This window comes from Xenopus laevis, chromosome 1L (assembly GCF_017654675.1).
Source record: "Xenopus laevis strain J_2021 chromosome 1L, Xenopus_laevis_v10.1, whole genome shotgun sequence".
Classification (NCBI taxonomy): domain Eukaryota; kingdom Metazoa; phylum Chordata; class Amphibia; order Anura; family Pipidae; genus Xenopus; species Xenopus laevis.
Window position 1 is genome coordinate 183,978,857 of NC_054371.1, and position 15,136 is coordinate 183,993,992.

The 15,136-nt window shown below is 39.7% G+C and overlaps 1 protein-coding gene across 1 annotated transcript; it reads left to right on the forward strand.

Annotated features, from left to right (window-relative positions):
* The first annotated feature begins 3,167 nt into the window (after nucleotides 1-3,167).
* ppic.L (peptidylprolyl isomerase C (cyclophilin C) L homeolog) lies at nucleotides 3,168-14,656 on the forward strand. Its single transcript, XM_018264197.2, has 5 exons — nucleotides 3,168-3,375; nucleotides 5,146-5,259; nucleotides 10,064-10,157; nucleotides 11,496-11,680; nucleotides 14,460-14,656. The coding sequence occupies exons 1-5, from the start codon at nucleotides 3,277-3,279 to the stop codon at nucleotides 14,592-14,594; spliced, it is 627 nt and encodes a 208-aa protein (XP_018119686.1). The 5' UTR covers nucleotides 3,168-3,276; the 3' UTR covers nucleotides 14,595-14,656.
* Nucleotides 14,657-15,136: the final 480 nt, after the last annotated feature.

A 15,136-nucleotide genomic window follows, 5' to 3' on the forward strand; every position in this document is an offset into this window, starting at 1 on the left:
TGACTGGTGTGGGAAATTCTCGGCATATAAACTCTTCCACTAATCCAATCACAATGGCACATTGTAACTCTTCAAAGAGGTGACATCTGAAAATTCACAGAGGTGTTGATTTTGTGTAGTTACTGTGATATGATTATCCAATGTGTCATGCAACTCCTAGAACAGGCATGTCCCGGGGGCCAATTGTGGCCCTTTTTCAAATTTACACCGGCCCTCAGCCTCCGTCATAAAATTAATAATAATGAGGCCCCCCAGCACAGTGTGATCAGGAATCCCTTTGCAGTAATATCAAGGCACATTAGTGAAATGATCTGTCACTTGGTCTATACTGCTGCCTGTGTGCTGAAGGTGTTAGCAATAGACACGTACTGGCACATAGTGATGCGTTGCTCTCACATACTTCTTTAGGGCTGAAGGTGCAATAGACATACTGATGTGCCAGTACAGTAAACTAAAGAAGTATGGCATCACTACGTCCCAGTATGTGTCTATTGTCAACACATTCAGCACACAGACAGCAGTATAGAACAAGTGGCAGATCATTTCACTAATGTGCCCAAATATTACTGCTACGATTACTCAATTACTGTAATTTAATGTTAATGGTTCAAAGAATGTCAGGCTGAATGGTTGGCCCCCACACATTTTCACCTCACCAAATCTGGCCCTCGTTGCATAAAGTTTGGGCACCCCTGTCCTAGAATGGATGTATGTCTGTGCGTATTTATGTATGTGTATATACATATATTTATGCCTTCATGCCCTTTTAAGTGTATTGAAACATAAGTAGAAAAATAGATAGAGGTGGAATGAATTAATAATATATTCACATACAACAACCCAGCATATTGAATGGAAATTGATGATTACATTACAAAATTTGAGCAGTGTTTCTTTTTCCAAAAGCTTAATAAGCCAAGCCCCTTAATTTGGTGGGTAAACATACATAAAACACTGATTATACATGAAGAGATAAAAGGATCTCTGCCGATTTGGCCACCAGGCCAGTGATCTGATCATCATATGCAAGCCCAGTATTAATTTTTAAACCTGCTGAATAGATTTCTGGCTTGTTGTGGTTATAAACATTTTTAAGTCAATGGTCAGTTTATGTATCTTGTATCCTTACACACTTCATATATGGTTTCTAGTTCTGTATTGTAAAAGCCAGATGGATATCTTGTGTTTTTCTGTGTTTCCATCAGGGAACCTCTGGGTACTCCTTTTATCTGCCTATCTAGCACTTTTGGTCTGTAAATCTGGTGAAACACAAATGATGCAGAAATGGGGGGCAAACGGAATAATTACTAATCAGCTGCCATCTTGATTCAAATCAATCCTGGATCAGCAGGGAGTAAAGACACTCAGCCAGAGTTAGGCCTAGAGTTCCACTTGACCAGAGGGACCAGAGGCAGTTAAAAGCCAGAGAAGGTGCCCAAGACTCTGCCGAGAGAAGGTGCCCGCACAAGAGAAGGTATCTGTGCTTCTGCTGAGAGATGAGAAGGTGCATGTGCCTCTGCCGAGGGAAAAGAAGTCGCCTGTGCCTCTACAGAATAAAAAGGTATCTGTGCCTCTTCTGAGGGAAGAGAACTTGCCTGTGCTTCTGCAGAGGGAAGAGAAGGTGCCAGTGCCTTTGCCGAAAGAAAGTGCCTATAACTCTGCTGAGAGAAGGTATCTGTGCCTCTGCTGAGGGAAGAGACGGTGCATGTGCTTCTGCTGAGGAAAGAGAAGGTGCATGTGCTTCTGCTGAGGAAAGTAACGGTGCAGGTGCTTCTGCTGAGGAAAGTGAAGGTGCATGTGCTTCTGCTGGGGAAAGTGAAGGTACGTGTGCTTCTGCTGATGAAAGAGAAGGTGCATGTGCTTCTGCTTAGGAAAGTTAAGGTGCATGTGCTTCTGCTGAGGAAAGTGAAGGTGCATGTACTTCTGCTGGTGAAAGTGAAGGTGCATGTACTTCTGCTGGGGAAAGTGGAGGTGCATGTACAGTACTTCTGCTGGGGAAAGTGGAGGTGCATGTACTTCTGCTGAGGAAAGAGAAGGTGCATGTGCTTCTGCTGATGAAAGGGAAAGTGCATGTACTTCTGCTGAGAAAAGAGAAGGTGCACTTTCTGCTGGGGAAAGTGGAGGTGCATGTGCTTCTGCTGAGGAAAGAGACGGTACATGTGCTTCTTCTGAGGAAAGGGAAGGTCAGGGGGTAGGCAGAGTAGACACGTGCCTAGGGTGCAAAGCTGGGGGGTACCAGGAAGACACCTTCTCTGTTGCCTACCCCATGTGGGTCTCCTCTTTCCCCAAATGGCACTGAGATTTCTGTCCAATTGTGCTACTGTGCATGCGTACGAGCCGTATTGCGCATGCATGCAAGAGTGCCAATTTGCACATACATGCTCCCAGCTGGCTCCATGACCGGCCAGTGAAAATGAAGGTGATTGTGTTCTGCTGGGGAAAGAGAAGGTGCATGTGCTTCTGCTGAGAGGAGAACGTGTCCATGCCAGAGAAGGTATCTATGCCTCTACTAGGGTTGCCACCTGGCCGGTAAAAATTATGGTTGATCCCAATGTTATCAATAGGCAAAAAAGATAAATATATAGGAAGGCCGGTATTTTTTTCCAGAAAAGGTGGCAACCCTAGTGCTCTACTGAGGGAGTCACAGTGGAAGTGAAGAGGCAGAATCACTCAGAATGCAGATGAATCTTCAGTATAGCCACATAATGACAATGCTTCAGGCCAGGCTACAAGTTTAGTTACCACCAGTCTGTGACACTAGTCAAAAAGGAGAGACTACAAATACCCATAATGCTTATTAAACGATCACGTTTCCAGACAAAATTCCACCTCTAGGACAACAGCCTATGAACGCAATTCAAATGGACCTATTTGAAAAACCTCCGGGACCCGATTTTGACAATTTTCTGTTTTGAAACTGAATTTTGATGTTACAAGTGGCCAGAAATGCACGGGCGGAACTTATTCCTGCAGTGTCGACATTCAGCCTCAGCGTTCAGAATCAAACACTTCCGCTGCTTGGAAAAGGAATTTGGGAGAATGACCCGTCCCCTTATATCCCAGCCCTGCGCTCACAACCGCTCCGTTATAGACCCAGCCCAACATGTATAACTTCTCACATTCCATCATCAGAGATGGAAGAAGAGTGCGCAGCGCTTGGGGGCGGGGCCAGTCAGGGCGGACGAGAGGCTGGACGTGTGGGTGGAGCTTGTCTTTGCTGACGTTTGCCGGCGTGTCACATATCGCTGTAGTGGTGGTGGTGCTGCTGGGCTGGAGATGTGCGCTTACCGTAACCTGTTGCTCTTGGGGCTCGGCTTGTTCTTACTCTCGACAGCTCAAGGCTACAGGAAGAGGGGACCTGCCGTGACTGCCAAGGTAACGCGTTACTTGCTACTACTGTGAGGCATTGGCTTATAAGTGGCTTCTCCGCCTTTCCCTGTGCTGCTGAGTTTACACGTTAAATGTGACAGAATCTTCTAGTCACCAATAAATGGGGATGAGGGGTGAGGCATTATGGGCTTGGGTTAGTGGCAGACTGGCACCCTGGGTGTAATTGTGAATAAACACCTCAGACTGGCACCCTGATTTAATACCAGAAAGACAGCTCTCTAACACCATCTTCTAAGTGTCAATACTCCTCTAATGAAAGGCATAACGTTTCCTTAGGTCTTGTAACCCGTAACAACCAATCAAATGCTTTATTTAAACAGCTGACCAGTAAATGCTGTGTGTTGATTGGCTGCTATGGCTTACTAGACAAGTAGCTCATTTTATTCCAGGGTTGCCAGGTTGGTGGTTTCCAGCCAAATTGGGCTACTAGTTTAAAGCCCAAGCGGGTTTTGAAAGTATTAACTAGCCATGGTACTGGTTTAGGCGACTTTTTGGACCTTTGGCAGATTTATACACTTGAAACCAGGCAAAGTTTTTTTCTTGCCCTAATGTTCCAAGCCTGTGTCTCCCAAGGCATGTTAGTTTTTGTTTAACGCTTTGCCAGCTTCCCAGTTTAATGTAAGAATACAATTAGGCCCGGACTGGCAATCTGTGGGTTCTGGCAAATGCCAGAGGAGCTGCAATAAGGTGCCATAAAAAATCTGTGTTTTGTGGGCTGGTGGGGGCTGTTTGGGCCTTTGTGTACCTGAAATGCCAGGGCCTATTTTAATTCTCAGTCCAGACCTGACTACAATACCCAGCATGCAATGGGACTAAGTTGTGTAGAAGTCGGGAATTACCAAATTTTGGACTCTGTACCCCAGTCTCCCGTCATTCTTAAGCATTCTCGCATTTTCCAGTTATTTTCCTCAATTTCAGACAATTTTGGGGCAAAAATCTGCTGGCCACCAAAATGTTTAGAGATTGACCTGTTTTACCAATATTTATTGAAATTGTATTTGTATTAGGACCTTATGGGGCTCCTATACCTCCTGGGCCCCCCTCTGTAATTACGCCCCTGATGACGGGCGAATTTGTCCCATTTTGCTTCATGGAAAAATTTGCTAAACTGTGAAAATTTGAAAAAGGCATATTTTCACATATATTCATTTATTTCTTAGACCTTTTTTTCTCTGCACATATTGTGCTATTTTTGGGCTACTTTTGTAGTGCCTCTTGGCTAGTTTTGGGCTGGTTTTGAAAATTATATTTGGCAACCCTGTTTTATTCTATTACCCTCAAGTGGAAATACACTGGGCTATCCCTGTACATGCTCCTCTTCCACTGACACAGCAGGTTCTCTGTGAGCGTTCAATTGTCAGAATGGAATCACAGCCACAAGGTTTTATATATTTGGAGTCAACAACATGTCTCTAACTTATATACATAAACTGGAAATCAGTAAGGTAAACTATCCTACCTCCAATCAGGGGCCAATCTATTATCACTTGCTAAATGTGCAAGTTCTTTATAAAATTCTGCAACTAAATAGAAAGTTGTTCCACTCCTCCCATTCTACCCTTCTCCTACCAAATGCTTTTTTCCCCTTTTTCACATTTTGACATTGTTGTTATTTATATTCATGTTATGAAATACTTTGCTTTTGAAACCTTTATATGAAGTCCATTTTCTCTTTTTTTAATAATACATTGTAACACATGGACCTTTCTGATGTTCTTTTCACTTTAACATACGTGTCTTTCTTGTCATATTTAGGTGTTTTTCAACATAGAGGTTGGAGGCACTGATGCTGGCAGAATAGTTATTGGCTTGTTTGGAAAGGTTGTACCGAAGACCGTAAAGAACTTTGTTGCTCTTGCAACTGGTGAAGTAAGGCTTTGTCTGTTTTTGTTATATTATACATAAGGAGACAACACACACACACACCTATAGACTTCTTTGTTGAACACAACAAATATAACTTGTGTTGAAAATGTATTTTGCCTCTTCTTTAAATCAAAAAGATATAGTTTTTCTAATGTAAAACACCATTGGATCATTGTTTTACTTTTAGTACTTTCATCACTCTCCCTCTTTAATTAGGAGAGTATACTTAAATAGGAATAATAAGCTTAGAATAATCAAACCGGTTACCACTGCTACAGTATGTTTCAGGCATTCAGACAAGGAGGAGCTTATTATAGAGAAGTTTAGCTACCTTCTTCTCCCAGTTGTTTGACAGAACCAAGAATTTGGAAGGTGTTATAACTAGTTTTAGTCTGCTCTATTTTGGGGTGCCATGCTAGTGACTTGAGACAGCCAGTTTTATAAAATAAGTGGTATCTTTATTTACAAAAGAAATAAAAAGTACAACATAGAAAGAGAACTAGATAGGATGGAGGGAGGAAGAAAGGGGTAGGGAAAGGTGCATGGAAGGGAAAGGAAAGTGCCTAAGTATTTACAATGCTCTGTATATACCTGAGGAAGACCATTCAAACAAGCTTGCACCATCACAGTTAAGATGTAATGGAAAGGCAGATATCTGTTAACCCATTGTGTGCATGGAGCTTACTGTGGAATATCCAAAATTCAGTACTACAGTCTTTGTCCTGTTTAGAGCAGAAAATTACAAAACCCCTATATACTTCTTAATTAGACCAATAGGCAAAGTGTATGGTCAATACAAACTAGGGATGCACCGAATCCACTATTTTGGATTCGGCCAAACCCCCGAATCCTTTGCAAAAGCTTTGGCTGAATCCTGAACTGAATCTGAATCCTAATTTGCATATGCAAATTAGGGGTGGGAAGAGGAACACGTTTTTTTACTTCCATGTTTTGTAACAAAAAGTTGCACGATCTCCCTCTCGTCCCTAATTTGCATATACAAATTAGGATTCGGTTCGGTCGAGCAGAAGGATTTGGCCGAATCCTACTGAAAAAGGCCGAATTCCAAACCGAATCCTGGATTCGGTGCATCCCTAACACAAACCCTATTCATCCAACCTTTGGCAATGAACCTTCTGATTTTTAGCATAGTGCCGTTCATCTTAATGTATTGGTAATTATTATCCAGGCTATCTCTCTGATACTGTAAGCATCACCCAACTCTGCCTCGGCCTTAAACAGCACCCGAGGCCAAAACTATACCCCACTATCCTACATGAAGCAGCTTTACACTTTTTTCTCCTGCTTTAGGGGGACATTTATACACTGACACAAATTAATGTCATATTGCACAGGGTGCTCTTCTGAGCATTTTTGCAATTAAAATGCATTCGGATTTTTTTCATGAAAGCAGTCAGACAGAATGACAAAACCCTAAGATACTGATGCAAGAAGCATCACCTGACTCTTCTCTGCTCAGTTCTATTGCTCCTATCACACTCAGAAATAAAACTGAGCAGAGAAGTATCAGGAGATACTTCCTGCATCAGTAACTTAAGCTTGTGTTCTTTCTAGCCTCTCCCAGTACAGAACAGCAGGATGTGCGCCTTTAACAAAATATCGATATTAGCAGTGTAAACTCAGAAAATCTAATGAAAAGAAACAGTGCTGTTAACTCAAAAAGTGCTCAGAAGATTTAAGTTGTGTGAGTGGGTATATGTCCCATTTAAAGCAGGAGAGAGTAAAAAGGTTGCGTATGTAGATACTTCATAGTGGACAGTAGGGAGTAAATATCTTTGTATAGTTTTGGATTTAGGTCCCGTGTAAGGTTGACAGGTACAGTAGAGTCTTCTGCTGCTAATATCATGAAAAGAAGAAAAATTGTACAAATTGCAAAAGTGCTCAGGGAAATATATCCCCCTTTTTTGACATGAGCTCATTTAGTTGGGCTTTTGAACAAAGACTGCATAAACACTATCTGAACTTCCAAATCTAAGTATAAGTATGGGATCTGTTATCCTGAAACCTTGTATCCAGGAAGCTCTGTATTACGGAAAGGCCATCTCCCATAGACTCCATTTTATCCAAATAATTCAAATTTTTAAAAATGAATTCCCTTTTCTCTGTAATAATAAAACAGTATCTTGTACTTGATCCAAACTAATATATAATTTTAATTGGAAGCAAAACCAGCCTTTTGGGTTTATTTAATGTTTTCATGATTTTCTAGTAGACTTAAAGTATGAAGATCCAAATTACGGAAAGATCTGTTATCCGGAAAACCGCAGGTCCTGACCATTCTGGATAACCGGTCCCAAACCTGTATATATATTTTTACACAGACATACCTGATTGCACAGATTAGGAAACCATGATAGTCTGTCTCTGTTCTCCACTCATGCGGCACTGCGTAGATGAACTGAGATTAGGAATTACCTCCAATGTTAGGTGATAATCCATCCATTATTCCATGTTAGCCTTTACTGAATAGACCCCTATACTGTATATTAGGCTACACGGTAAGGGAAACAGCTGACCAAAATGTCATCTAGAATTCTTGATTTTTTTTTTCTTTTGATTTCCATTTGAAGAAGAGGTAAAATTTTTAACAAGTTTACTTTCTTTTATTTTCTGATTTGCATGGGCTTGAATTCCATGTGGTTCCTGATTTATGTGACAAGAACAATCATTAGAATTTCATTAATAAAGGGTGTATACAGCGTGTGCTGCCATATATAATACAGTGTATCCCCCAATCCTGTAATTACCTAGGGGCATATTCTTTATCACGAGGCACCATGTTCAGAAACTACTTACCTGTCACCCAGACACACAAATCTGTATAAAAAAAAGTCCATTTCAAATTAAACATGAAATCCAATTTCTATTTTTTATTAAAGCATTCATAGCTGTAAGCTCATTTCAACATCTCAGCTGTCAATCAAATCTTGTCTGCCCCTCCTCTATATCCTGGGCATAGAGGCGGGGCAGACAATTACTTTCACTTTCCATTCAGCACTTACTAGAAATCGCTGATCTCCTCACATTCCCCCGTTCTTTTCACCATTTAATAATGTAGTCAGGGCATGGGGATGGACATCAGGTCTCCCATTCTGGTGCACAAACAAGATTCTGAGATGAAACAAGGCATCTCTAAATAACAATGTCCACAAAATGGCTCCTGCCTGTTTGCTATAATTTTGAATTCCCAGACTGAAGGAAACAAGATTCAAATAAATTATATAGTGTAATTAAAGTTCATTTTGCTTGACTAATGTGATAAAATAGGATTATGAATAATTTTTTTGGGTGACGGATCCCCTTAAATTCTTTTAGGATATGAGTTTTGGAACCCAGGAATAACCTTATTAAATGCATTTTATTCTTAAGCACTGTTATTGTTCCATTAATTTGCACACTTAGTAGACTAGCTGAACGATTCTGCAAGTGCAAGAAACTGCATTTACACTGTTGGAACGTGACAGAATGGAAAGAACAGCGGCAGATCTCTTAGGTGGAAAAGTATTTCATTAAATCTGACTCATGCCTTCCTGCTTCCTCCGAATATAAATTCAGCTGCTGAAAAAGTATAATGCTAGTACCAACTGTTACAATATGCTAGAGCTATGCACTCTCTGCTCTTTCCAAATATGTAAAGCAAGTAGCCAGTCAATGGGATTTTCTCCAGAATTACTGGGAAAGAGAATAACAGAAACACAGTGCACATTGCATTTGCTTTGAAATTATTGCAGGAAGCATACCTCGAGATTATGGGGGTTATTTATCAAAGGTCGATTCTGCGAGTTCCAATTGGAAATACTAAAAACTTGAATTGATAGTCATCATGAAGGCTATTAACATCTTCAAATGGTTCAAGGGACCTCTGCCATTGACTCCTACATGACCTCGACACGTTTTAGATGTATTTTCAGATTCAAGCTATTTCCAGGGTCAGGCTATAATAAATCTCTAAAGATTTGAAGTTTTTAAAAAAAAACTCAAAACATTAGTTTTTTTTAACCCAAAAATGTTAGTTTTGACCAAAAAAATCAACTTGAAAACACGACTTTGTGTGGAAAACACAACCCAATGCTTAATAAATAACCCCATATGTGTATATGTGACACACATATAAATATATATAAATATATATACACACACATAGTTTTGGGATCTATTATCTGCAGACTTGTTATCCAGAAAGCTCAGAATTATGGAAAGGACACACGCTACCTCCATTTTAGGTAAGAACTTCTCTGTAATAATAAAACATAATCTTGTACTAACTAAACTGCATGAATAAACATTGATGGCAAAATAATCCTATTGGGTAGTGATGGACGAAGAAATTTGGTAGGCACGAATTTCCGTGTTTCGCACGAAACTGTCAGCGAAAAATCTGCTGCAACAAAAAAAACTTGTTTTGCTTTAAAATTGACGCGTATCAAAATTCTTTTGATGCTCATTGACTTCAATGCATTTCGCAAATTTTCAACAGATTTGCCCATCACTACTATTGGGTTTATTTACCGTACATTTTCAAATGCTTTTCTGTAGACCTATTGTATGGCAATCCAAATTACGTAAAAACTCTATTTCCCAAGCACTCTGAATAATAGATCCCATACCTGTGTGGAATGAAGTTGGTAAACATGCTAGTCTAGTGTGATATTTACTCGTTTTGCATCTGCCAAGTAACAGACAAATAATGTTACTTAGGGGATATATCTCAGACAGCAAGGATCTTCCTTTTATGTTTCCTTTTTCCTAAAAGATCTATATATTGTTTTTTTTTCTTTCCCTGTAGAAAGGATATGGTTACAAAGGCAGCAAATTCCACAGAGTAATCAAAGATTTCATGATCCAAGGCGGAGACTTTACTAATGGCGATGGGACAGGAGGTAATCTATATACAGTACTCGTGTAAACTTTGATTCTAAATAGTGGATTTTTAAAATCAATTTATGAATGGTTTTATTCCATTTTATGCACCTGAGAATGGGGTGACATCTGAAAAGCTTTGCCATGAGGTCTAAAATAAATCTTTAAATTTTAACTGTAGCATTGCTGCCTTATAAAGGTATTGAGGAACACTTACACAAATTAGCTGGTATTATATTTAGGATCCACACATGCTACTGTACTGCAATTCAGTATATGGAAGTGTTCTGAGTACAAGGCTCTGATTTTATAGTCCAGATCAATCACAGTGTGGCTATTTCTGTAGTGTGAAGGAATGATAAAGCCCCATGGGCATTATGTGAAGGGATTCCGACATATCTTGTAAATATATATATGCTTTATAAGCACCAGCATAATTTGTAAAACTGTACACATTAATAATACAGATTATATACAACTACTGACAAACAAGGTTGGAAGCCTCCCCAACATGCTTGGGCCTCCTGCTGAAGTGCTCAGCCAGTGTTATGAAATGGATACAAGATGGTGTTCCCTGGTCCTTGGCCCCATTGCCAGCATGTTGTTACATATAGTCAAAGAATAAAGCTGCACTCTGGGGTCTTGCTTCAATCTATCTCCTTTTATTTCATATTGAGGTTTCAGAGGTTTTCAGGGGCTAAAAGTCTATGTGAAATAAAAGGAATTAGATTGTCTGCATCCGACAGTCGTGTTGCATCAACGTTGTGACACCATGCGACAATGCATTCACTCACCTTATTTTTGTTGCATGCGACTTGTCGCAGGCGTTTTGCCGCACACGTCAGACCACTCCGAAAATGTCCATGTAGTCCTACCCTTAAACAGGAGAATGTTGCTCCTTGTTCTTACACCATTGTATCTATCTATCTATCTATCTATCTATCTATCTATCTATCTATCTTTTTTATTTTTTTATTTATTTGTCTGGCATTGAAGCCAAATTGCTGCAGCCTTTTCCCCTCCACTGATCTCTATGGATTCACAAATTTTATCTTCTGTCAGTTTTGAAACTGGAAACTATGCAGCATTATAAAATGTGATACTTAACATATCTTTTCCATTCAACTACTAAAAACAAAATAAGAGAGCTGAGACTTTTCTGCTTATTCCACTAGTTTTCGGGTTGTAATATTGACCAGATTTCTTTCATGCATACAAAATCAGGCTTTACCCACTCCAGATGCCCACTCCTGTAATGCCTTTTGTTTTCCCTGAAGCATTTCATTTTGTAGAATCTTGGATTAGAAATTGGTTATCAGGGTCAATAGCTAGCAAAAATCATTGTTTTATTTTTACAGGAAAAAGTATATATGGAGAGACTTTCCCCGATGAAAACTTCAAGCTAAAACACTACGGCTTTGGATGGGTCAGCATGGCGAATGCTGGGCCTGATACTAATGGCTCCCAATTCTTTATCTCTACAACCAGGCCTTTATGGCTTAATGGAAAGCATGTTGTGTTTGGCAAAGTCCTGGAAGGCATGGTAAGCTTTGTGATGAGTATATTCGCTTTAGCACTTGGAATGGTCTTGCAGTTTTGGGGGACAATATTTAAAAAGACATGCGTAAGGTTTGCCTTCTTTTACCTATATATCTTCAATATGAAGTATTCCAAAAATGAAAACTATTTGCTTGACATACTATTTATTTCTATCCTGTGCTTTTGAAATATTTAATAAATTAAGACTTCTGCCTCAAGGAAAAATATCAGATTGGGCAATAATGATACTTAAGCAAGCCTTAATAAATCAACCATAGTTTTTAGTGCAGTGTGTTTGCCATCACTTATCACCATCCTGTCCCTTCTGTTAAATGGTTCCTTAGATACAGGGTTGCTATTAAGATTTGTTAAGCCCCATTCACTTGCCTAACCACACCCCTAATTTGGCCGTTCCCAATCTCGATCTGACCCTTCATTGGTAAGCATATACAAGAGGTCCTCTGCACTCAACCCATTATCAATATATTCAAGCCAGAGACATTTTGTGCATACTGCTACTGAAAAATGCCTTACCCTTTAAACAAAATAGGGATTGTTTGTCCATATATTGCAATATATTTAAGCTGGCCAACTACGTCAAAGTCATCCCATATCTGGCCAGTCCTACGCTCAATTTTCATCTGATTCATTAAGAATTCAATTGCTTAAAGGGATACTGTCGTGGAAAAACATGTTTTTTACAAAATGTATCAGTTAATAGTGCTACTACAGCAGAATCCTGCATTGAAATCCGTTTTTCGAAACAAGAAATGGATTTTTTTATATCTAATTTCAAAATTTGCTATGGGGCTAGACATTTTGACATTTCCCAGCTGCCCTCAGGTCATGTGACTTGTGCTCTGAGAAACTTCAGTCACACTTTACTGCTGCACTGCAAGTTGGAGTGATGTCATTACCCCTCCCTCCTACAAGCTGCTGTAATGTAAATAGAGCCTTGTCTGCTGAGCCTGTCAATTGAACAATAGGCAGGAATCAAGATAAACTCCCACTGACACCACTTCCGAAGGACTGAAATAAGATAGTCCTGTGATCACTGCCCCCACTTACGTTTCAAAAATAAATATATACACATATATATATATATATATTTATATACACACACACACACACTGGAAAAAATATTTTATATAGATAGTTTATTATATTTGTTTACACAAAAATGAATGGCAGAAACACAGGCGTACACTCTCAGGACTGATGACGGAATAGAAAAAAAGGATAAAATAAGGAGGACATACTTGAAAACCAGGAAAACTTAGGAGGAAGTCTAGGAAGGGTTAAAATAGCTCATGAGAAAGGAGGCAGTAAGTAGTTAATGAAAAAAGAAGTATTGCAGGCAGGAAAGGAGCGCAGTGTGTGTGAGGTGGATAGCAGAGGGAACTCACAGCTCCTTTACCTCATCTAGTAACCAGTAAAACTAACTAGGAAGGCAGCAAGGAGAGAAAGCTCCCCCCTCCAAAGGAAAGCAAAGAACAAACTTACAGAGAGGCAGGAGCTTTGATAGTGTTTGTGGGAGATGGGGCTGCTAGTGCAGCTGTAGAGCAGGACGTAGGAAAGTGAAAGTAATTGCTTCCCTGCAAACCATGTGACCTCTCTCCTCCAAACATCACACGCATGGGCAGAGAGGGGAGGGGGAGTGTACAGCTAGATTCTCATGTCGTAGTGCGACCTGGCTTTTCATTATAGAGTGGCTGCCTCCAAGCACACAGGTAATGCTGTGCCTGCTGTTAGAGCAGCACAGGATGAATGTGTAATGAGCAGAAATGGAAGCCCCCATGACAAAATACAAACTAAAATAATTTATGCATGGATTTGTGGATTAACATTTTATTTGCCAGACAGTGTGCATGGATTTGTGGATTAACATTTTATTTGCCAGACAGTGTTTATGGATGTGTTTTTTATAAAAATGCAAAAAAAAAAGTTTAAAATGACGACAGATTCCCTTTAATTATACATTTTACAAAAGGACTAAGTTTTACCTGCAACTTACTAGCCGCCTAATGTTTTTAAAAATTAGTGGTGAGCACAACTTTCCCTTGTTTGCTTTATTGGTAAGCTCCAATGTTATTGCTGCAGTGAGGGGCCCTCGATACACTCTTCCTTACTGTCTTATTAAGGACAATTGGACCAGTCCCTGGATCACATATTAATTAATACATTTTAGTAACCCCCTTTATTTTATCACTGGCTACCTGGCTTTCTTTTCCTGCTTGCTTTCCTTCATTTAATCTCAAGGGATAACTGAGCCACCTGCAAAGATCTACTGGAAAATATGGCATCATATTATGCATGATGATGATGAGTATGAAGAGCACTAGCCCAGTGTAAGAAGTAAGGGACCTAGAATTACTGGGGGTGCCTAATAACATGGCCAGTAAAGGCCACCACTGGATCGAAATGGTTCCTTACTAGTGCTTTGAAAGGACTTAGGCTGAACATACATTTTGCCTTTTATTTTAATAATGGAACAATAATGTTTCTGTTATTTATTGAGCTAAACCGGGAAATGGAAGATTCTTCATGTTTGGTCCTTGCCAGGCAGTTAATTAGATTGCCAGTTCACAGATAAACAGAAATCTATAATAACAGGCGTATTATCTGTGTAATCTATTCACCACCTCACAAGGACTAAACTTGGGATAGCTGGGAAACCATAAAGGTATGGTTTTCTTAGCTCAATAGATCGCGCCCCTTTTCAATATTCATTAAAGAAAACAATGATGTTTTGCAACTGGTCTGACTTCTTCCTATACCAACAGGCGGTGGTGCACTTAATCGAGCTCCAGCAGACAGATGAAAGTGACCGACCTCTGAAAGACTGCGTTATTGTCAACAGTGGGGAGATCACTGTGAAAGAGCCATTTGTGGTCGAAGTTGATGACTGGCAAGATTAAAATACGTTTTACTTATATTTTATATTAAGTTTTTCTCAATAAATGTAAATATGTTTACCTTCTCAGCTCTCAATATTACAGAGTCATATGAGAATAATTCTTGATTCCATTTTATGAAGTCCGGTGCTTTGCCGGGTGAAAAACTCTGGCAAATGAAAAGTGCAATGTTTGGTCTGTTTTTACTACAGGAAATTAAAAGGGTCCAGACATCTAATCTTTCTTGGGTCTTTTCACAAGTGAAAATACCTTTTCAGTCAGAGATCTTTAGAGGTTCTCAAAGGGTAAGATGACAATACTTTTTTTGTAGGAAAAAAAGCAAAACATAGAAACCTCACTTATCCGTCATAGACAATACGAGTTGCCCACTTGTATGGCAATGAACAAGTCACCCTTTGAAAATGCAACTGGGATAACTTTTGTAAAGTAATCAGTGTGTGTGCTATCCGCAGGGGTTATTACAGAAATCCTTAACCATTCTCTGTAGTTTCTCTCCCTAAACTTCCCCTGAGAAAGGTCGCAGACACTGCCCTAAACGCTTGGTT

Excerpts from the sequence above, each read along its gene's own strand:
- ppic.L (XM_018264197.2), top strand. The coding sequence starts at position 3,277 with ATGTGCGCTTACCGTAACCTGTTGCTCTTGGGGCTCGGCTTGTTCTTA. Across the intron at positions 3,376-5,145 it reads GACCTGCCGTGACTGCCAAG|GTGTTTTTCAACATAGAGGT; the intron begins GTAACGCGTTAC and ends TGTCATATTTAG. Across the intron at positions 10,158-11,495 it reads TAATGGCGATGGGACAGGAG|GAAAAAGTATATATGGAGAG; the intron begins GTAATCTATATA and ends TTATTTTTACAG.